Below are 22,382 nucleotides of genomic sequence, written 5' to 3'. Positions count from 1 at the left end.
GCCACTTTTGACACCACAGATCATGGCATTCTTCTTGACCGCCTTCAGAAGTATGCTGGAATCTCTAGAACCTGTCTCTCCTGGATGTCCTCTTACCTATCCAGACGCATGCAGTCTGTTTTCTATGCTGCATGCATGGTTTTGCAAACCCAGTCACTTGTGGTGTCTCCCAAGGATCTGTTCTTGGGCCACTTCTCTTCAATATCTGCCAATTTTCTTCAGCTGAACAATAGCAAATCTGAACTCCTTCTAGTAGGATCTAAAACTCAACTTAAGAATCTAAATATAGCTGCCCTGAACCACAGAAACTGTCTGCTGCTGCCTTCCCCCGCAGTACGAAGCCTTGGTGTACTTCTTGACAGCAACCTCTCCTTTGATGCCCAAATCTCCTCCATGGTCAAATCTTCCTTCTACCATCTTCGGAACATCTCCAAAGTCCGTCCCTACCTTTCCCTCCCGGATGCAGAGATACTTTGTCATGCATTTGTCTCCTCTCGACTCGACTACTGCAACTCTCTATATGGTGGTCTCCCGGCTCGCACCATAAACCGACTGCAGCTAGTAAAGAATGCCGCTGCCAGGACCCTTACCAGATGTAAAAAAATGTGATCACATCACTCCCCGTCTTGCCCAGCTGCACTAGCTACCTGTAAAGTTCAGGATTATTTTCAAAACTCTCCTGCTCACTGTGACAGAGATTGAATGACGCTTGGTTTTAGATATCCCTCCCAACCTGTGAGGGCACTAGTTAAAGGGAACAGAGTACCCTGGACTAAAAGGCATGACAATTTATTCCTGTGGGTAGGTGGAAGTCGGCCAGCTAGAAAAAGGACGGAGTTACGGTACCCGAACTCAATGACCCGGACGGGAAACGGCGTGGCATCTGCGGATTGGAGAAGGGGATGCGCTCGTTAACGAAGGGATCATGAGGGAGGGTATAAAATAGGGTTCTAGCAAAGTAATCTGTTCCTTGGTAAATGGTTAGAATGTGTGTATTGTGCTGAAAATCCTGTCTGTGTTAGTGTCTGTTGTAACTGTCTGTTTGTTATTTTAGACTACTAAACACGATCCAGAGCTCTTGCTATTCAGCCAGCATCAAAACTTCCCTTTGTTCACAGAGAAATGTTTTTGCACCACGAGCACTAATATCACTCACTGTTATCTGTGTTTGTGTTTTGTGTTTCGTGTGGGTGTAGTAAACTGGACTTTTGGTTGCGGGTCAAACCCAGGGATTACAAATGCTGAGTGATAGACGCTGCTGTATCACTCCATCATTATTATTTACAGGTGTCTGCCTTAAGGCTCTTGACATTGTTATTAATTTTGAATAAACACCCTTGCACCTGGAAACCATTGTCTGTCTGTTTCTGTATCCACTCTGCACTGCACGCACCTATAATCACTCACCACTTTGCCACATCACCTACAATGCCCTTCATCACACAGGTCCCGAGTACCTCCTCAACCTGCTGACCCGCAAGCTGAGGTCCTCCGACTCTGGACTGCTTGTTATCCCCAAGCAAAAGTGCACCACACTCAGAGAACGCTCATTTAGCTTCATGGCTCCGACTCTCTGGAACTCTCTCCCAGCTTTGGTGCGTGATGCTCTCACCGTCGCTCGCTTTAAATCAACTCTCAAGACCCACTTGTTCTCTCTTGCTTTCCATGCTCTTTAAGACTGATATCTGCTATTAGCTGCTGTGTTGCTGCTACTATTTCATGTATCATGCTGCTATCATGTATTATGCACTTTCCACTGTATTTAATGTACTATTTCATGTATTTTGCTTTAGTCGGGAAATATAAGCATTAAAATAATAATTTGTGCAACGTCACGGATGCATTTACTGGGGAAAAAGAGCTCAACTTTTCCAATTGCATTAATGCAAAAGGTGATGCTAAACTGCAGCCTGTGCTATGAAGATCTGTTGAAGTAGGGACAGTTCTGCAACGAAACAGCACTGTTTCTACAGAAGCCATTAGACCTCTGCAGATAAAAGACTTTGACGATGTGTCATCCTAATTCTACTGTAGCTACCGGCACATTTCGTTTCATGGCAGTTTTGCACTATGTATTATTAATGGATTCTGGGACTAGGGCAGGTAGATGAAAGCTGTGAGAACAGTAATGATATACCTGAGAGGGAGACGTATTCCCTTCCAAACAGCTATTCCCACACCTCACACAGATCAGATCAGAGAGCGTCACAGCTTCTGGTATTTATTACTGACAACTCCATCGAAGCTGCTTCTTTCAGTTAGAACCTAGTTTCCAATTTCGAGATCAATAATTACATTTCACTTGGGAAATTATTGTCTTTGTTGGTTATGAATAGAAAATCTGAAATCATGTAAGAAGACATGCTTGCTGTGTGTCCTGGCTCTGGAGGGTCTCAGGACATTGTCTCTTTATTAGGCTCAATGGGCTTTACTTCTATTGTTAAAACAGCAGCAGAAATAAATACTGACACTCCCCTTGCCCTCCACCTCCCAAAGGATGACGACATCCGTACTAATGACAATAAAAAAACAGTGCATCGAGGTACACGTGAGAGAAGGCTTAGAAAATGTTAGTTGCAGTATTAAAATCTGCCAAAGTTTAGATCATTAACATAGATAAAAGGGGACCCCCTCTCTCTTCTCCCATTCCCACTCCCTCTCCCTTCCCTCCTCTCCCCCTCTCCCTCCTCCGTACCTGGACGCAGTGAAGATCTGCTTGGAGTTGGTACAGATGGCGTTGATGGGGCTGTCATGCCCTTTGATCTCTCCGATGGGGGTGAAGTTGTCCACGTTCCACACCTTGAGCATGCCTCCTCGGCAGCCACTGAGCAGCATGGGCCGGCCGGGCACGTATGCCAGGGCACTCACCCAGTCCTTGTGGGCGTTTGGGATTTGCTATGCAAAAAAAAAAATATATAAGAAAACACAAACTTCTAAAAACCTGATTGTCACCAAGGGTAGTGGGTAGGGTTAGGGTAGGGCTGTAGTAAAGGTGAGGGTTAGGGCAGGGTCTAGAGTGAAATATTTTATTTTCATAAGTTTATTTTAATGCTGGTCTATATTTGAGTGCACACACATCGTTAATGGGGTTTGCAGACCTCAACGTGAGCACCCCCCTTCGCTCTCACCAACACAGAACTCTAATGAATAAAAACAGTATTTTTGAAACACAAGGAATGCATTGATGCGAGGTGCCAGGCACGCAATCCTCAGTGATGTGCTACACTCAGGATTGTTGCTTCCAGGTCATTACAGACAGACGGCTTTTGACAACACTGGTGGGCACAGCCAGTGAGCTGCCACGCTTCAAAACACAGTGTTGCAAGAAGCCCTTTCAGAATTATTATTATTATTATTTATTTATTAGCAGACGCCCTTATCCAGGGCGACTTACAATTGTTACAAGATATCACATTATACATTATTTCACATTATACAGATATCACATTATTTTTACATACAATTACCCATTTATACAGTTGGGTTTTTACTGGAGCAATCTAGGTAAAGTACCTTGCTCACGGGTACAACAGCAGTGTCCCCCCACTGGGGATTGAACCCACAACCCTCCGGTCAAGAGTCCAGAGCCCTAACCACTACTCCACACTGCTGCCCAAAAGAATGCTAGCTGCAGCCTTCAGCACAGCACCCGGACATGCAAAATACCCAAAGCACATCAAACAGTGCAGGCGAGCCTTTCAGCACAAGACTGACAGAAAGACAAAATTGAATTTCAGAGAGGAATCTATGTGCTGCTGTTCTGATCAACTGAACTGAACTGAACAGATCCCTGTGGCAGGATGGCTTGCAGTGGTGAGGTGTGGTGACGTCACGGACCAGGAAGTACAGAAACCAAACAATGGATGGGCGGGTGAAGCTGAATGCAACGGCACTCAGCGTGGATTTATTAAATCAAATAAACAAAACAAAAGATTTAAAAAAAACAACAAAACAGAAACAAAAGGGCACGAAGGCCAAACGAATCAGACAGACAAACAAGTAAGTGTCGTGCTGGCTAATCCAGCACGTTTTAGCAATTGTTAAATTCTGTCTTCTCTCTATCTCCCTGTACCTCCTCTCTGTACACCCAACCCCGCAGCACAGACAGCTGCAGGTTCTTATACTCTGGCCGAGGGGTTAACTGGCTGTTAATTATCTTATACTCTGGCCGAGGGGTTAACTGGCTGTTAATTATCTTATTACCCCTCGGCCACAGTCTGCACGCGTCTGGTAAGGATGCATGACTGTCAGCTAGTTAAATAATCAGTAGCTGATCAGTCATGCATCCTCACAGGGTTTTTAAATATAAATATAAAAAACAATAACAAAAGACGCGGCGCTTTTATCCGCGCCGCAAACAAATACAAATAATAATAAATAGGGGCGGGACACTCCACCACAATCCCTTATTCTATATATAGGCTGCCATCCAAAAGCCATTACCAATACAATTACACTGCACAAACAGTGCAGAAATAAATAAATGCCAAAATATATATTGAGGTTTGACTCAATTACTGTCAACAGCATCTTGCCTTTGGATTGTTTTTAATAGCTCTGTGTGTCAATCAAATCATTCTGTGCACTCTGTTCCAATCCCCCGGGACATCGTTACTGGGGTTCCCAAATTTCATACAGTGTATACATACATAACATAGATAGGGTTCTGATCTGCTCAGTATTAGCTATACGTGTGTATTATATATATATATATATATATATATATATATATATATATATATATATATATATATATTTTTACAATAAAAGGCAGCGTTATTACTTTTGCAAAAGCAAAACATTTGCAAAAAAAATGAGATTTTCAGGAACATAACAACATCCTAATGTAGGGACAATACAGGAATGAAAGCCAGGCAGCTGCTTCAATAGCCCTGGTGTACCAGCAGCAGGCAGCGTCTCTGTGAGTGTTGTGTAACAGCACAGGCAGTGTCTCTGTGAGTGTTGTGTAACAGCACAGGCAGTGTCTCTGTGAGTGTTGTGTACCAGCACAGGCAGTGTCTCTGTGAGTGTTGTGTAACAGCACAGGCAGTGTCTCTGTGAGTGTTGTGTAACAGCACAGGCAGTGTCTCTGTGAGTGTTCTGTAACAGCACAGGCAGTGTCTCTGTGAGTGTTATGTAACAGCACAGGCAGTGTCTCTATAAGTGTTGTGTAACAGCAGCAGGCAGTGTCTCTGTGAGTGTTGTGTAACAGCACAGGCAGTGTCTCTGTGAGTATTGTGTAACAACAAAGGCAGTGTCTCTGTGAGTGTTGTGTAACAACAAAGGCAGTGTCTCTGTGAGTGTTGTGTAACAGCACAGGCAGTGTCTCTGTGAGTGTTGTGTAACAGCACAGGCAGTGTCTCTGTGAGTGTTGTGTACCAGCAGCAGGCAGCGTCTCTGTGAGTGTTGTGTAACAGCAGCAGGCAGCGTCTCTGTGAGTGTTGTGTAACAGCACAGGCAGTGTCTCTGTGAGTGTTGTGTAACAACAAAGGCAGTGTCTCTGTGAGTGTTGTGTAACAACAAAGGCAGTGTCTCTGTGAGTGCTGTGTAACAGCACAGGCAGTGTCTCTGTGAGTGTTGTGTACCAGCACAGGCAGTGTCTCTGTGAGTGTTGTGTAACAGCACAGGCAGTGTCTCTGTGAGTGTTGTGTAACAGCACAGGCAGCATCTCTGTGAGTGTTGTGTAACAGCACAGGCAGTGTCGCTGTGAGTGTTGTGTAACAGCACAGGCAGTGTCTCTGTGATTGTGTAACAGCACAGGCAGTGTCTCTGTGATTGTGTAACAGCACAGGCAGCGTCTCTGTGAGTGTTGTGTAACAGCACAGGCAGTGTCGCTGTGAGTGTTGTGTAACAGCACAGGCAGTGTCTCTGTGATTGTGTAACAGCACAGGTAGTGTCTCTGTGATTGTGTAACAGCACAGGCAGCGTCTCTGTGAGTGTTGTGTAACAGCACAGGCAGTGTCTCTGTGAGTGTTGTGTAACAGCACAGGCAGTGTCGCTGTGAGTGTTGTGTAACAGCACAGGCAGTGTCGCTGTGAGTGTTGTGTAACAGCACAGGCAGTGTCTCTGTGATTGTGTAACAGCACAGGCAGTGTCTCTGTGATTGTGTAACAGCACAGGCAGTGTCTCTGTGATTGTGTAACAGCACAGGCAGCGTCTCTGTGAGTGTTGTGTAACAGCACAGGCAGTGTCTCTGTGAGTATTGTGTAACCGCACAGGCAGTGTCTCTATGAGTGTCGTGTACCAGCAGCAGGCAGTGTTTCTGTGAGTGTTGTGTAACAGCACAGGCAGTGTCTCTGTGATTGTGTTACAGCACAGGCAGTGTCTCTGTGAGTGTTGTGTAACAGCACAGGCAGTGTCTCTGTGATTGTGTAACAGCAGCAGGAAGCGTCTCTGTGAGTGTTGTGTAACAACAAAAGCAGTGTCTCTGTGAGTGTTGTGTAACAGCACAGACAGTGTCTCTGTGAGTGTTCTGTAACAGCACAGGCAGTGTCTCTGTGAGTATTGTGTAACAGCACAGGCAGTGTCTCTGTGAGTGTTGTGTAACAGCACAGGCAGTGTCTCTGTGAGTGTTGTGTAACAACAAAGGCAGTGTCTCTGTGAGTGTTGTGTAACAGCACAGGCAGTGTCTCTGTGAGTGTTGTGTAACAACAAAGGCAGTGTCTCTGTGAGTGTTGTGTAACAGCACAGGCAGTGTCTCTGTGAGTGTTGTGTAACAACAAAAGCAGCGTCTCTGTGGGTGTTCTGTAACAGCACAGGCAGTGTCTCTGTGAGTGTTGTGTAACAACAAAAGCAGTGTCTCTGTGAGTGTTGTGTAACAGCACAGGCAGTGTCTCTGTGAGTATTGTGTAACAGCACAGGCAGCGTCTCTGTGAGTGTTGTGTAACAGCACAGGCAGTGTCTCTGTGAGTGTTGTGTACCAGCAGCAGGCAGCGTCTCTGTGAGTGTTGTGTAACAGCACAGGCAGTGTCTCTGTGAGTGTTGTGTAACAACAAAGGCAGTGTCTCTGTGAGTGTTGTGTAACAGCACAGGCAGTGTCTCTGTGAGTGTTGTGTAACAGCACAGACAGTGTCTCTGTGAGTGTTGTGTAACAACAAAGGCAGTGTCTCTGTGAGTGTTGTGTAACAACAAAGGCAGTGTCTCTGTGAGTGTTGTGTAACAGCACAGGCAGTGTCTCTGTGAGTGTTGTGTAACAGCACAGACAGTGTCTCTGTGAGTGTTGTGTAACAACAAAGGCAGTGTCGCTGTGAGTGTTGTGTAACAGCACAGGCAGTGTCTCTGTGAGTGTTGTGTAACAGCACAGGCAGTGTCTCTGTGAGTGTTGTGTAACAGCACAGGCAGTGTCTCTGTGAGTGTTGTGTAACAGCACAGGCAGTGTCGCTGTGAGTGATGTGTAACAGCACAGGCAGCGTCTCTGTGATTGTGTAACAGCACAGGCAGTGTCTCTGTGATTGTGTAACAGCACAGGCAGTGTCTCTGTGAGTGTTGTGTAACAGCACAGGCAGTGTCTCTGTGAGTATTGTGTAACCGCACAGGCAGTGTCTCTGTGAGTGTCGTGTACCAGCAGCAGGCAGTGTTTCTGTGAGTGTTGTGTAACAGCACAGGCAGTGTCTCTGTGATTGTGTAACAGCACAGGCAGTGTCTCTGTGAGTGTTGTGTAACAGCACAGGCAGTGTCTCTGTGATTGTGTAACAGCAGCAGGAAGCGTCTCTGTGAGTGTTGTGTAACAACAAAAGCAGTGTCTCTGTGAGTGTTGTGTAACAGCACAGACAGTGTCTCTGTGAGTGTTCTGTAACAGCACAGGCAGTGTCTCTGTGAGTGTTGTGTAACAGCACAGGCAGTGTCTCTGTGAGTGTTGTGTAACAACAAAGGCAGTGTCTCTGTGAGTGTTGTGTAACAGCACAGGCAGTGTCTCTGTGAGTGTTGTGTAACAACAAAGGCAGTGTCTCTGTGAGTGTTGTGTAACAGCACAGGCAGTGTCTCTGTGAGTGTTGTGTAACAACAAAAGCAGCGTCTCTGTGGGTGTTCTGTAACAGCACAGGCAGTGTCTCTGTGAGTGTTGTGTAACAACAAAAGCAGTGTCTCTGTGAGTGTTGTGTAACAGCACAGGCAGTGTCTCTGTGAGTATTGTGTAACAGCACAGGCAGTGTCTCTGTGAGTGTTGTGTAACAGCACAGGCAGCGTCTCTGTGAGTGTTGTGTAACAGCACAGGCAGTGTCTCTGTGAGTGCTGTGTACCAGCAGCAGGCAGCATCTCTGTGAGTGTTGTGTAACAGCACAGGCAGTGTCTCTGTGAGTGTTGTGTAACAACAAAGGCAGTGTCTCTGTGAGTGTTGTGTAACAGCACAGGCAGTGTCTCTGTGAATGTTGTGTAACAGCACAGACAGTGTCTCTGTGAGTGTTGTGTAACAACAAAGGCAGTGTCTCTGTGAGTGTTGTGTAACAACAAAGGCAGTGTCTCTGTGAGTGTTGTGTAACAGCACAGGCAGTGTCTCTGTGAGTGTTGTGTAACAGCACAGACAGTGTCTCTGTGAGTGTTGTGTAACAACAAAGGCAGTGTCTCTGTGAGTGTTGTGTAACAACAAAGGCAGTGTCTCTGTGAGTGTTGTGTAACAGCACAGGCAGTGTCTCTGTGAGTATTGTGTAAGAACAAAGGCAGTGTCTCTGTGAGTGTTGTGTAACAGCACAGGCAGCGTCTCTGTGAGTATTGTGGAACAACAAAGGCAGTGTCTCTGAGTGTTGTGTAACAACAAAGGCAGCGTCTCTGTGAGTGTTGTGTAACAGCACAGGCAGTGTCTCTGTGAGTGTTGTGTAACAGCACAGGCAGTGTCTCTGTGAGTGTTGTGTAACAGCACAGACAGTGTCTCTGTGAGTGTTGTGTAACAGCACAGGCAGTGTCTCTGTGATTGTGTAACAGCACAGGCAGCGTTTCTGTGATTGCACTAGGCTGCGGTGCTGTTTAGCCTCCGGAGATCAAACCCCCGTACCTGTAGGAGCTCCTGCTGCTCCAGATCCCATTTCTTAATCCCGTTGTCTCTGGACCCGCTGAACAGGATGTCCCCCTGGATCGCCAGGCACTCAATGCCATCGTAGTGGGGGGGCTCGAAGTTATGAGTGGGGCCCACGTTCCCCACCGTCCCCTCAGCGTTATCAAACATCTGCAACGAGAGCGACAATGACCGTTATTCTGACACCCAGATTTTACAAAAGAAACTAAACAAAAACAGACGACTACAGAAAGTGTGCACTGTATATTTCTTACAAGGGTTCAAAAGTGTGCCCGGTTCCTTTTCACTCGTGTTGGAACATTAAGACGTTTTAAGTTTTGTATTTTATGCTAAAGTGCCATTTGCACCATTACAATAACAATGTGCAATGTTACAAAACTAGTCAAAAGAAATCGGGCACACACATGTAACCCATTTGTGACCAATAGGAATTGAGTGTTCACTGCACCTTGACATAATGGTCCTTGGATCCTGTGATGACCTGGTCATGGTTGCCAACTGTCTGGCCCACAGTCAGGCACATCACAGAGCCAATGTGCCCGGTCAGCTTCCCCATCGCCTGCATCCTGCAAGAGAAACAACCAATACATATCAATATGAACAGAATATAGAGAGTCAGGTATCGCAGGCAAGATCGTCTATTCATCCAATCAGGGTGTTCCATGTTAGACGGGAGGCAGCCCCGCGGTGCTGGCTATCTGCACCCCACATCAAAAACACCTGAATCCGCTCCGCTTGCTTAAAGACATTTCACACGTAAACAAATAGACAGATAGCCGATATTAACCTATATGCCTGTGATGCCCTACGTATGACACTCCCTGTACTATATATCAAAATAGAAGAGACAGGAAGATAATATAGTAAAAAAAAAAAAAAGAATAGTGCAATATAGGGTTTATATATTGCAAAAATGTGTAGATTACTAAATACATGTAGAACACTGTACATGTAGAACACATGGTGGTGAATATAAACACACAGTGTCTGTGTGCTGTATTATGCTACTTCATATAGTATCTAAACTTCTCACTTACATGTAAACTGTGGCATGGACTTCCTGAGTGATATTAAGTGGGGTTGCTGATAAATGCCTGAAGACTGACAGTTTGATATCAGCAGTGTTACCTGTTGAGGTCCCAGGTGCGGACAGTGTTCCCCGCAGCAGCGTAGAGCATGGACCCGGAGGGGTTGAGAGCGATCTGGTTGATCTGGAACTCGCCCTGCGCAGTGGTGACGGTTCGAGTGGTGTTGCTGGCACAGGCGTCACCCGAAATGACCTGACCGGACGACCTAGAACAGGAGCAGGGACACACATCATATACAGGAGCCTTCCGGACACACATCACATACAGGAGCCTTCAGGAATCAGGACACACATCAAATACAGGAGCCTTCAGGAATCAGGACACACATCAAATACAGGAGCCTTCAGGACACACATCACAAACAGGAGCCTTCAGGAATCAGGACACACATCACATACAGGAGCCCTCCGGACACACATCACATACAGGAGCCTTTACTCCATACCTGGTGTTTTGGTTTTCAGTTCTGTAATTTACTGTATAATACTTTTTTCCCCTCATTTTGAACTACATGCTTGAGAAGAAGCCCTTTCCAGCCCTCTCTCCTCAGGTTGGCACACTCACGTGAGTGTGCGCACACACTTGGCGGCGTCCCGGATGTCCCACACTTTGATGTACGAGGTGGAGACGGTGAAGACCAGGCAGGCACTGCTGCAGTACTTCACTGAGACCACATTGTTGGGGTGGCCTCTCAGAGTGATGATCTCCTGTCCAGTCACCAGGTTCCACATCTTACAGGTCCGATCTGTAGAAAACGTTATTCAGGGAAACATCACACTTGCAAAAAGACCTGCCAATAATTAGCGACCTTCTGTTCCCAATCTCTTTATTATTATTGAAATCCTCTCTGCACCAAGTAATTGAATCTGTGCATATTGAGGTTGACTTTTATTATTTCAGGTTTGAGTTCATTAAATACCGCAGCCTGCTCAGCGGCACTTGTAACCTTGAGATATCACAAGATCTCACTTTGCAGAGTTTGTGTTTCTTCTGTATGTGAATTTCTATTTCTGTACAGGATGACAGAACCACTGTGCTACTGCTGCGTGAACCAGCTTTCATCGTGTGTAGATTACTGCTTCAACTGTTCACAATCTTCATATGATTGAGAACACAGAGCACTGCACTGCAGAATAAGATGCAGACTCATCGTGCATAATTATTGTTAATTAGGTTCATTTGCCATTTAAATTCAAGCAATTGAAGAGCAGGTGTTTGGATTGGTGCAGATTATCACACATCGAGAGAGATCAAAATCAGTACACACACACATACTGTACACAGGGTCCAAATAATGCTGTAATAATGTGTGATAGTTTATCAGAATTATAGCCAAATGTAATCCTAACCATCTACAGGAGGTTAGGAGTGTATGATACAAGTTTGGAGAAGACTGATGCAAAATCAAGGTAGATGTCGTGTTCATCATGTGAAGTGGAACAGACGGACACACGGTTCAGCACGTGGGGCGGAACAGACGGACGCACAATTCAGCATGTGGAGTGGAACAGACGGACGCACGGACACTATCAGCACATAAGGGTCCCCAGTTTTTGAATGAGGACCCCCCAAAAACAACACAGATTCTGAGATTCTCAGTTTCAAAGATATTCTTTGAAAATGAATATGAAGCTTGTGATTTGTTTAACAGTTTGAATAATACTGTAGGTTTACACAGCTTCCCTCCCCTTCTAAAGGGCTGGCACTGCAGCCAGTTCACTGGAACAGCTTCCCTGCCCTTCTAAAGGACTAAGACGCTGGAACAGCTCACCTTTGGATCCAGTGAAGAGCAGCTCATCAGTGGCGTCCAGACACAGCACTGGTTTGGAGTGCCCCTCTGCCACTGACACACACTGTAGAGGGGCTGTCCTGGCGCCCTTGATACCCCCAACGGGATTAATGACACCCCTAGTGACACCAAAGACAATGCATTCAGTGACAGACTTTGAAAAGACAAGCACTTTCCCTTAGTGTTCACAAATCCCCCATTAAAATACTCTTTGGGTATTCAAGAGGTAGGACAAAGTTAAGTTATGCCCTAGTTTTTTTGTGTGTGTGTTTTTTAAAAAATTCCCAACAAGCATGTATTTCTCTCCTGATAATTCAAACGTAGGCAATGTTCTTGTACTGACAGGCTCCCTGCACTCTGCCTTAGAGGAGAGGGGGAAGGAGGGGAAAGGGAGGAAGCTCTTCCCAATTAAATTGCAACGAGTTCTGAAGCCGAGTCCCAGCTGACACTTCAAACACTTTCCAGAATCAATAGCTCTGGTTTAACACAGCTAAGTGCAGAGCAAGGAAGTTCTGCAACAATACACTTTCCAGAGATTCTAGACAGTAATGCATTTTGAAAGGGTGTGCGGTACATCACAGAGGGCTGAGCAGTCAGTACATTTACTCTAAAGAGAGCGCAGCTTTCTACACAGGGACATAATGATACTGTTATGCAACACTTCCTTTGTGGCCTGACCTTAAAAGAAAACTACCCTTCACTTTTTAGATTTTTGGTTTTCATACAAATTACAGGACTCATTAAGGGAAGGCCCAGAGCTTTTTTTTATAGATTGCACTGCCTTTGAAAGCAGTTTCAAAGAAGTCAACGTTTTCAGCATTCAGAGAACAGAACTCTTACCAATGCTGCCCTCTAAAGGGCACTGCTAGAACTACAACACAGTGAATACCAGGCTCTGTCAGAACCTGCCGAATGGTGCCAGAGACAAGCACTGTAGTCACATCTGCCACAGCTAGGATAGGACGTACTATATCAAACACATAGCTTTTATTTTTAGAAAGGGCGCATGTTAGTTGTGTCTCATCTTCTAGCCAAGCTCGTCTGCTTGTATAGTGTGCGATTCCCTCTCGAGTTCGCCCCAGTGGAAGCGTCATCACGTTAACAGATAGCTTCCCAAGCCTGGCTTTCTATTTACTGAGCCCATGAGGGGAGCAAAACATGCCTGTTCTGACATAAATAGATCCCCTTTGAACAGGGTCATGTTCCAAACGAACAGAATGTAAAACTAAAAAACGTACAGTGGTTGGATAAATAACCAGAAACACCTGCCATAACACTGTCAATAAGGAGTAGAGCCACCACTGCCTCTCTTCTACTGTCTTGCCTATCATAACTGAAACCAACAGTGTACACATTCAATGGTATTTGCTTAACAAATCGGTATTGTGAAGGGCAGCCCATGTATGTAAAAGTGTGTGCTAGACATCACAGGTGTTTTTTGTCAAACTGCTGTATGCAGCGTACTGCAGGTGTTTCCATTCTCCTTCACCCCTTCAACACCCCCAAACCAAATACTGGTTTCACAATAGAAAATGTACAGAAAATAAAGTTTCCAAATTTCCAAAAACTGAAAAGTATAACAGCAACATGCAGATCAGCCAAATCAAAATAATCCAGACGGATGAAAAAAAAGATCATAAAACACCCAACCCCAAAACAAAAGTACAAAAAAGGAGGATGTGTTCATGCAGCATCGACTCAAATCTTTCAGCGGATGTAGTTCAAGTCATTTAGAGGGGTACTCTTTTAAAAACTTGAAATGACCGATGCTAGCATGGCATCAATCACTTAATTCGGTCCCTGAATCGCAGTTCAATCAAAGTGGCAGAAGATAAAGGCACAAATTAAGCAATTCTGTGCACCTTGAATGAACCTTCTCAGTTTAATATTGCAAAACGGCCCTAGCAGGCCCATTGTAGCTGCACCATTCAGACTCTGGAGAAAATGAAGCATGCAGTTCAGAGTCACCCTGGCAAGCATTGCAAAGGGTCTGGAAAACGGGATTGTGAGGAGCCCGTCACTGCTGCCTGCCACAGATAAAACCAAAAGGAAACGTGTTTTACTCTTGCAAATGGGTTTAATTGACTGGGTATTGTGAAGGGACCCCTTCTAGAGGTCAGGTTTCCAGGTCATACAGAAACTAGTTCAAATAAATAAATAAACCATGAAATCAAAAACAACCACATACAAAAATGGAACTTAAATGTAGTATGACCCCTCAAAACTCAGCTGAAATGTTTTCACCGAAGAATTATTGCAAAAAAAAAAAGAAGATGTAAGTATAAGTCACAACACAGTACAGTAATCCGTCACGTATCCGACTGCGGTGGGACCAGAGTAAGGGCGGATATGTAAAAAGTCAGATAAATTAATCCTGTTTGAAATCCCATTATACACAGCTGTAACAATTACTATATTCACACAATTACTGTTTTGAGATTCAGCTTTTATTAGGGAGCTCCTCTAAATCCCTTGTTTAGAAAGATACAGGGTATTAATGCTTGTGACAGAGTAGCCGTTTGCCATGTGGGTGTGTGCATTCGCTGCTGAGTGACAGACAGGAGATTAAGACAGAGGTTGAAACTGATACGTCCAGCAGGTGAACAGGATTTATTTAAACATCAGCACACTGAGCAACTCACGTGACACTACCAGCAATAGCAGCGCACAGAGCACATACAACACAGGGTACGAAAACTTTAGTAGGATCTACAATCTCTGAACTGATCTTCTCTCTTCAATAATAAACTAATGTTACTGAAGAGCTTGATCAACAGGGATAAACAGTTAGGATGGATATGTGACAGATTACTGTATATAATAATAATAATAATAATAATAATAATAATAATAATAATAATAATAATAATAATAATAATAATAATAATAATAATAATACAACTTAAACACATAATTTAACAGAAAAAAAATACAAGAGAGAATGTAAACTTGTGGAAAGCGCTCAAGGTCACACCCTTGCAGGAAGTACATCAATAGAAAGTGTTGTCACTTTTGTCATCTTGACGATTCTGAACTCTTTTCATTTGTTAACGATGAAGGTTCATTCAGCTCTCTATTGTGAGAACACACACAAAACTGGTTAAATGAAACAGAAAAGGTGAACATGCAAACAGCAATGCAAGGGCAGAGCAGCCCTGGTGAGGCAGGAACACAGGCCTGCACGGTGCAAGACAAGGCAACAGTAAGAGAAATACCTATACCTCAGCAGCTCTGAGAGAGAGGAGTCACTGTCGTCAGACCTATGGACAGAAACAGCAGCAGGGTTACAGGAGAGGCGCAGAATCCTAACACAAGAGGAGGGGAGAGGGAGGGGGAAAGGTCCAGCAGAGAGGAATCCCAATACAAGGAGGGGAAGCCAATGAGGAAGTCAGGTTAGCAGCAGGTATGCCAAGATTAAGGACCAGATAGACACTGAGACAGCATCCCATCTCTGCTTTGTTGTGCAATAGCAACGCTGCCTGTTTCTTTAATAATCACTGCAGTAGATAGAAAGGTATACAGGCACTGTATGTACATAGCCCTGTGAGAAGAAGCTATGAGTTTCCCCCTGGATGCACAAGGCTTACATGTCTTTTGTTGTTTTCTGCGTTGGGTCAATTCCTGTTTTTCAATTCCAATTCCTTTTTTAAATCAATTCGCAATTCAAATTCAAAATCCCTTTTAATCAATTCCAACACATCACTGGTCAAACTTGCAGTATTCTGTTAAATGGAGCTTCTCACAGTGGCAACAAAATACTGAAAATTGAAAAACAGGAATTCACCCCAAACCTGTTCTGCAATTTGCAATTATCTTGAACAGCTGAATCAGAACCATAAACACATAGAAAACAAATGAAGTCATGGAAGAAGCACCAGTGTGAAGTACGGCATGCATTGGAGATTCCAGTCTGTGTGCTTTCTCTTGGTATACCCGACATGGAAAGGTTCTAATACAGTAAACGGGTGACAAAAGAAATGCGCAGAGACAAGACGGTTATGAGACGAGGAACAAACAGAAACACATCCAGGCAGGCGAGCGCTGACAGTATTTCAAATCTCACGCAACAAGGATCACTTCTTATCCAGCGGATTTATAAACAAGATCAGAATTCTTCAGCTCCACCAACGTATGTTCTTTCATTGTCAACAGGTACAAATGAAAGAACCACAAGCATTTAACAAGTGCATACAATAGCTTTCATTTAGCAATGCGCGGATATGACCAACCAATTAATCGTTTCTAGATTAAATCTATTACTGATAGATTCTATTACTGAAAATCTATTACTTTTCAATGGCACAATACGAGTCTTGCCACACAGGTTAATGATTGCAATATGCTATATAAGTATATAAGTGAATACTCTTGCAATACTCATTTGCTACTCCTATGCACTTAAAAAAAAATCCACAAAAAAGTGATGATGGTAATAAATGCTTATACAGAGGGGTTGGAAGGTCACTTTAGCATTCCTGCTGTAGAACAAAAAAACATCACTGGAGAACAAAGGCACATGCACTGCCACTGGCCTCTATTTATCAGGACCTGTCTGCCTGTCTCCCTGCCTGGATTTAGCATCGCCCTGGTGTGAGTCGCAATAGCGCAAAGTATCCCAGTGACTTTACAACCTTGACACAGACGTGAAACTGAAATCAAGAGTCAATAAAAACAAGTGACCAGGTGATCAGAGCCCCTAGCAGCAAGGGAGAGCCGGGGACGATGGTCAGACAAATGGAGAGGGAGGGCATGGGGTCGATGGTCAGACACATGGAGTGGGAGGGCGTGGGGTCGATGGTCAGACACATGGAGAGGGAGGGCGTGGGGTCGATGGTCAGACACATGGAGAGGGAGGGCGTGGGGTCGATGGTCAGACACATGGAGAGGGAGGGCGTGGGGTCGATGGTCAGACACATGGAGAGGGAGGGCGTGGGGATGATGGTCAGACACATGGAGAGGGAGGGCGTGGGGTCGATGGTCAGACACATGGAGAGGGAGGGCGTGGGGATGATGGTCAGACACATGGAGAGGGAGGGCGTGGGGTCGATGGTCAGACACATGGAGAGGGAGGGCGTGGGGACGATGGTCAGACACATGGAGAGGGAGGGCGTGGGGTCGATGGTCAGACACATGGAGAGGGAGTGGGGACGATGGTCAGACACATGGAGAGTGAGGGCGTGGGGTCGATGGTCAGACACATGGAGAGGGAGTGGGGACGATGGTCAGACACATGGAGAGGGAGTGGGGACACATGGGGAGGGAGGGCGGGACACATGGAGAGGGAGGGCGTGGGGATGATGGTCAGACACATGGAGAGGGAGGGCGTGGGGTCGATGGTCAGACACATGGAGAGGGAGGGCGTGGGGACGATGGTCAGACACATGGAGAGGGAGGGCGTGGGGTCGATGGTCAGACACATGGAGAGGGAGTGGGGACGATGGTCAGACACATGGAGAGGGAGGGCATGGGGTCGATGGTCAGACACATGGAGAGGGAGGGAGTGGCGTCGATGGTCAGACACATGGAGAGGGAGGGCGTGGGGTCGATGGTCAGACACATGGAGAGGGAGGGCGTGGGGTCGATGGTCAGACACATGGGGAGGGAGGGCGTGGGGACGATGGTCAGACACATGGAGAGGGAGGGCGTGGCGTCGATGGTCAGACACAGGGTCTGTGGGGACGATGGTCGGTACTCACTTGTCCAGCGCAGAGCCCTGGCTCTGGTTACTGGTGAGACGGGAGAAGACATTCCTGTCATTGCGGGGTCTCAGAGGAGGGGAGGACGGAGGGGTGTACCCCCCTTCTGGAGACCTGGCGAACAAAGAAAGCTCTTCTTTAAAATGTGTGGCACATCCCCAAAGTACTGTATAGCAGAAGCCCAAGAAGAAAATATCAGCTAAATCCAACTTACATTTTCTTTTATATGTAAATCACATTAATGTTGCTGAATACACATGCATACTAATGTATCCTAGCCCACATCGATCACCTTATCCATGAATACAATGCCCTGCTCCCAGTTACCTGTACGGCTGTCCTCGGTCATAGGACTTTCTTCTGTTTAGTGGAGAAGTCTCGGGTCCCCTTGACTGCCTAGGACTGATATCATTCAAAAGGGTGCATTTAAAAATATGTTTTATGTATTTTATTATTATCAAGTGTGGCAAATGTTAAAAACATGCACAATTACTTTGAGCTTACTAGAACTAAACAGGTATCTATTGCATTTTAAACAGGTATCTATTGCATTTTAAACAGGTATCTATTGCATTTTAAACAGGTATCTATTGCATTTTAAAATGGGATCTATTGCATTTTAAAATGGGATCTATTGCATTTTAAAATGGGATCTATTGCATTTTAAAGTACGTGGGTACTTTGTTTTGATTTTGTCACAATCAGTTTGTTTCAGAGCAGAGGTTTAGTTCAGTTTTGTTGCACAATTGTAAATGTGTCTTTCTTTGCTATGACTCAGTAAGAGGCTCTGGCGTCACTCACAAGGTGTTCCCCCGGATTGGGAGGCTGATGGTGCGGGACACCTTGTCTCTGCTGTACGAGTCCCTGCTGGAGAAGACGACTCCGTTCTCTCGGATCTCGCTGAGAGACGCCAGGGACTTGGCCATGTTCCTGGAGGACACGTCCAGAGACGGGCCCAAGTACTCTGCAGAGACAGCTTTCATCTGGACAGACAGCTTCGGCTCATTCTGAAATGCACAGGGACACCGTCAGGCTCTGAGCTTTCACAGAATCACCCCACTGTAGCACTGTGCCACCCTTCAGACGGTGGAGGAACATTATTTTGGACTTTTAACCTGTGCTTCTAACACTCCCTGTATAAATACATACATCTCAGAAGCACTAGATTATTTAACTCTTGCAAAAAGATATGTGGATTCCTATAATTCTGTAATGTGTAGTATCTGTGTGTGTATGTGTGTGTGTGTGTGTGTGTGTGTGTGTGTGTGTGTGTGTGTGTGTGTGTGTGTGTGTGTGTAACTTAGATACTGTCAAGCAGGATCAAGCACTTGATTACATCATTACATGCTGGTTTTTATAACATAGGTCACATTGTAAAGTTCCTACCTTTAGCTTAAAATCATCTTGGCTTGCAGACACCTTCAAGGTAAAGGACTGTGAGAAACTGAAAGAATAGAAAAGGCATTAGGGTCCCTGCATTGCAGAGCTTAGAATCCAAACAGAGTGTATGCCCTGCTGTTAAACAGACACCCACCTCCCCTCAGAAGCCTGGCTGAACTCAGACACCTCCTCGTCTGTGCTGGCGTATCCGTTTTCTGGAGAGACACACACAAACGGGTCATGGAATACACAGTCAACACACGTGCACAATACTGTGGGCACGCATCACACATTTATAACCACTAGATGGCAGTGTTTCCAACTTGTTATGTCACATGGCAGCTACAGTACCATAGGTAAGCATTGTAAAGCCCAGAGAGGTGTGGGAAGGTGAATTATACAGGTTAGCACTATGGTATATGCATGTTTTTACCATGGGAAAACTGCAAAAGGGATGGCACTATTTATTTGGTCCTGTTTATTAATTTTTGTATTTTGTATTACACTGGGATCACTGAAGGCGCTGGTGTTAATAACAATAACCCCACCTTGCTGCACGTTGTGGATGAGCGCTTGCAGCTCCGGGATGCACTCCGCCTTCTCCCGCAGAGCGTCCAGGATCATGTGGTTCTGTGCAGAGCCGGTCATGTCCGTCTGTCTGAGCCGACCCTCCAGCAGTCTGATCTGAGTTTCCTTCTGGGCCACCTGCAGACCCTGAGCACACCAGAGGGAGGCAGCACTTACAATGGGACCAATATAAAACCAAATCATCAGTGTTGTTCACCATCTCTTCAGCAATACTATAAGACACCAAGAAGAGCAGGGTCTCACTATCCAGTCAATGCTGGAGAATAGAAGCCCATGCAGAGCACAGTAATCCATCAGTAATGACCTGCAGCGGCAGCTACATACAGATGCATGCGGCACATTACCTTGTCAATATACAGATACTGAGCAGTCTTACCTTTTCAATTGACGCCTTGAGGAAGTGATCCAGCAGGTGGCGCGCTTCTGCCAGGGAGCAGGAACTGATGACCACCGAGGTGTCCACAGAATCCAGCTCGTCCTGCAAAACCAGTCGATTTAAACAATCAGATCAGTCCAATCACAGGCGTGATCTCAAATGAGTAGTAACTCGTTCATTATAACCTAATTACTTAATTAAAAAGCTCAGGGATGCAAGCATTTGAAATAGTCTTCAAAACACAACTCAAATCTGGTTCATAACAGCGTTTGTTTCCTGCTAGATAACTGGCCTGATTTTCAGTGCAGTGTCCTTTGCCATGGTCTGGTTCCATGGGCTGTAAAGGGCATGCAGCATATACAGTCATGACCACTGCACGGTGTCACTCACCTTGGTCTCCTCGATCTGCATGATGGTGGCCTGGCAGTCAGAGAGACTATCGTTGATGTAGTCGATGTTGGCGTTCAGGACCTCAATCTCCTCGTTCATCTCCTGCAGGGGCTTCTCGTCCTCCAGCGGGTCGTTCAGGAATTTCTCCCTCTTCCTCAGCAGCGCCTCCTGCTGCACCGCCAGCTCCTCACGTTTCTGGGAAGCACATAGTTTACACGCATCAGCTTTCGAGCTTCACAGCACCAGGAGGTACTCAGTGACAGAGGAGTCCTGGACAGAGGCAGATACCTTGATGAGCCGGTCCATGTCTGCCTCCATGTTAGTGATGGTCATTCTCTGCATGACTATGTCCATGATCCGGCGCTCCAAAGCCTGCCACTTCTGCCGAGCCACCTTGGCAAAGCTGCCGCCCACCCCCTTCCTCTGGAACTTCTTCCTGCAAAGAGGAACACAGGCAGAGAAGGGGGATGTGACTCCTCTAAATTCATGCTTACAAGGAGCAATCTTGGAGGTATAGATGGGAGAAAGATAGTAATGGTAAAAGGAAATATACAAAAAGAAGGACTAAAAAAGGGATAGGAAAAAGAATAAATAAAAGAAAGGGTTACCAAACGACAGAAAGAGAGTTGAAAGCACAGAGAAACAGACAGTGAGTGAGTGAGTGAGCGAGTGAGTGAGTGAGTAGAGTCAGTGTTTGTGGGCAGGGCAGTCCTCCTGACCTGGGGGTGCGGGCCCCGTTGACCGCTCCATTGACCGCTGGCTCGGGCTCCCCCACGTATCCGTTCATCTTCTTGTTCCACTGCCGCACGATGTTGGAAACGGAGCGCGCAGACTCGGGCTCTGAGGAGGTGGTGCTGGCAGACAGCTCCGCACCCGAGTCCAGGGTGTTGAGGCGCCGACTGACCCGGCCTGCAACCCGGTCCGACATGGGCTTGGTGAGCCGGCGCAGAGCGGAGACCTGCAGTGCAATCCATTCACACAAAACCCTGTTAAAAAACTTAATGCAGTAGGTATTCATTCAATTAAAGACTCCCTTTTGAACAAGCTTAGTGCTTGTTAATAGTTCATTCTCACCTCCTGAGTTTTCCTTTTCAGAACTATTTCTTGTTGCCTCTTTTGCGACTCCAGAGTTCGAATTTGATACTAAATAATAAAATCAGAAATGCAAAGTTAAACAGCTGATTTTGAATTCACAGTCAGAACACCAGTGGCATTCACACATGCATTCCCAAGAGGTGGCTAGGACCATGTTCCGCATGGGCCCCTCCAGGGCAGGGAGGAATACAATGGGTACAAATTCCCAAAAAGCTGCCGTCGACTCACATAAACTCTCACACTATTCTGCCTTCTTTTGCATCTGGAAAGTGGGGCCCTGGGGAGTGGGGCCCTGGGGAGTGGGGCTCGAGAAGTGGGGCCTTGGGGAGCGGGGCTTTGAGGAGTGGGGCTCGGGGAGTGGGGCCCTGGGAGTGGGGCCCTGGGGAGCAGGGCTTTGTGGAGTGGGGCTCGGGGAGTGGGACCCTGGGGAGTGGGGCCCCCTCCCCATTCCCCGGGGGTGCTGTGAGCTCACCTCCTGCCTGCGCTGCTCCTTCTTCAGCTGGGCGATCTCGCGATTTCGCTTGGCCTCGATCAGCCTCCTCCTCTGCTGCTCCTCCTTCATCTGCTTCATCAGAGCAACCTGCGTAACAAGCAAAGCCGTTCAGAGAGCTCCCGGCAGCAGGCAGGGCTCAATCACACACCTCTGCAGATCCAGCATTACTACACTGGCTTTCAGTATGTTCACATTCTTTCTTTGAACTTATAATACTTTATCCTCAATCAATACCTAGCCACCCAGTCTCGCTCAGTCTCACCTTGGCTCTCTTCATCTCAGCCACTTCTCCCTGCAGCTTCTTGAGCTCCCTCTCGTAGCGGGTCTGGTTCTTGAGGAGCCGCGCATGCTCCTTCTGCGCCGCCTGCAGCTTCTGCAGGTCGCGGTTCATCTCCTTTAGCCGCTTCTCGTAGTCCGACTTGATCTTACTGGCCTTCTCCTCTGTGTAGTTCTCCATAGACACTGGGCAGCAGCAGAAAC

The 22,382-nt window shown here is 46.1% G+C and overlaps 1 protein-coding gene across 5 annotated transcripts in view; it reads right to left on the bottom strand.

The window, feature by feature from the left end:
* Window positions 1-22,382, bottom strand: part of LOC117432008 (kinesin-like protein KIF21B) — a 67,175-nt gene that overhangs the window by 9,500 nt on the left and 35,293 nt on the right. For 3 of the 5 annotated variants that reach the window (XM_034053378.3, XM_059003782.1, XM_034053387.3), the window contains exons 15-34: window positions 22,165-22,364; window positions 21,882-21,989; window positions 21,389-21,457; window positions 21,034-21,272; window positions 20,603-20,750; window positions 20,315-20,509; window positions 19,925-20,026; window positions 19,509-19,674; window positions 19,115-19,175; window positions 18,967-19,024; window positions 18,382-18,587; window positions 17,908-17,982; window positions 17,581-17,694; window positions 15,106-15,144; window positions 11,867-12,003; window positions 10,660-10,840; window positions 10,136-10,300; window positions 9,456-9,573; window positions 8,987-9,157; window positions 2,696-2,895 (exon numbers count right to left, since the gene is read on the bottom strand). In XM_034053378.3, the coding sequence (XP_033909269.3) occupies window positions 2,696-2,895; window positions 8,987-9,157; window positions 9,456-9,573; window positions 10,136-10,300; window positions 10,660-10,840; window positions 11,867-12,003; window positions 15,106-15,144; window positions 17,581-17,694; window positions 17,908-17,982; window positions 18,382-18,587; window positions 18,967-19,024; window positions 19,115-19,175; window positions 19,509-19,674; window positions 19,925-20,026; window positions 20,315-20,509; window positions 20,603-20,750; window positions 21,034-21,272; window positions 21,389-21,457; window positions 21,882-21,989; window positions 22,165-22,364 (2,752 nt within the window). The remainder of the gene's footprint in view (window positions 1-2,695; window positions 2,896-8,986; window positions 9,158-9,455; window positions 9,574-10,135; window positions 10,301-10,659; window positions 10,841-11,866; window positions 12,004-15,105; window positions 15,145-17,580; window positions 17,695-17,907; window positions 17,983-18,381; window positions 18,588-18,966; window positions 19,025-19,114; window positions 19,176-19,508; window positions 19,675-19,924; window positions 20,027-20,314; window positions 20,510-20,602; window positions 20,751-21,033; window positions 21,273-21,388; window positions 21,458-21,881; window positions 21,990-22,164; window positions 22,365-22,382) is intronic. The other 2 variants (XM_059003781.1, XM_059003783.1) reach the window with 1 other exon arrangement.

Source organism: Acipenser ruthenus, chromosome 29 (genome assembly GCF_902713425.1).
Source record: "Acipenser ruthenus chromosome 29, fAciRut3.2 maternal haplotype, whole genome shotgun sequence".
NCBI classification, from domain to species: domain Eukaryota; kingdom Metazoa; phylum Chordata; class Actinopteri; order Acipenseriformes; family Acipenseridae; genus Acipenser; species Acipenser ruthenus.
This window is presented reverse-complemented; position numbering and strand designations above follow the sequence as displayed.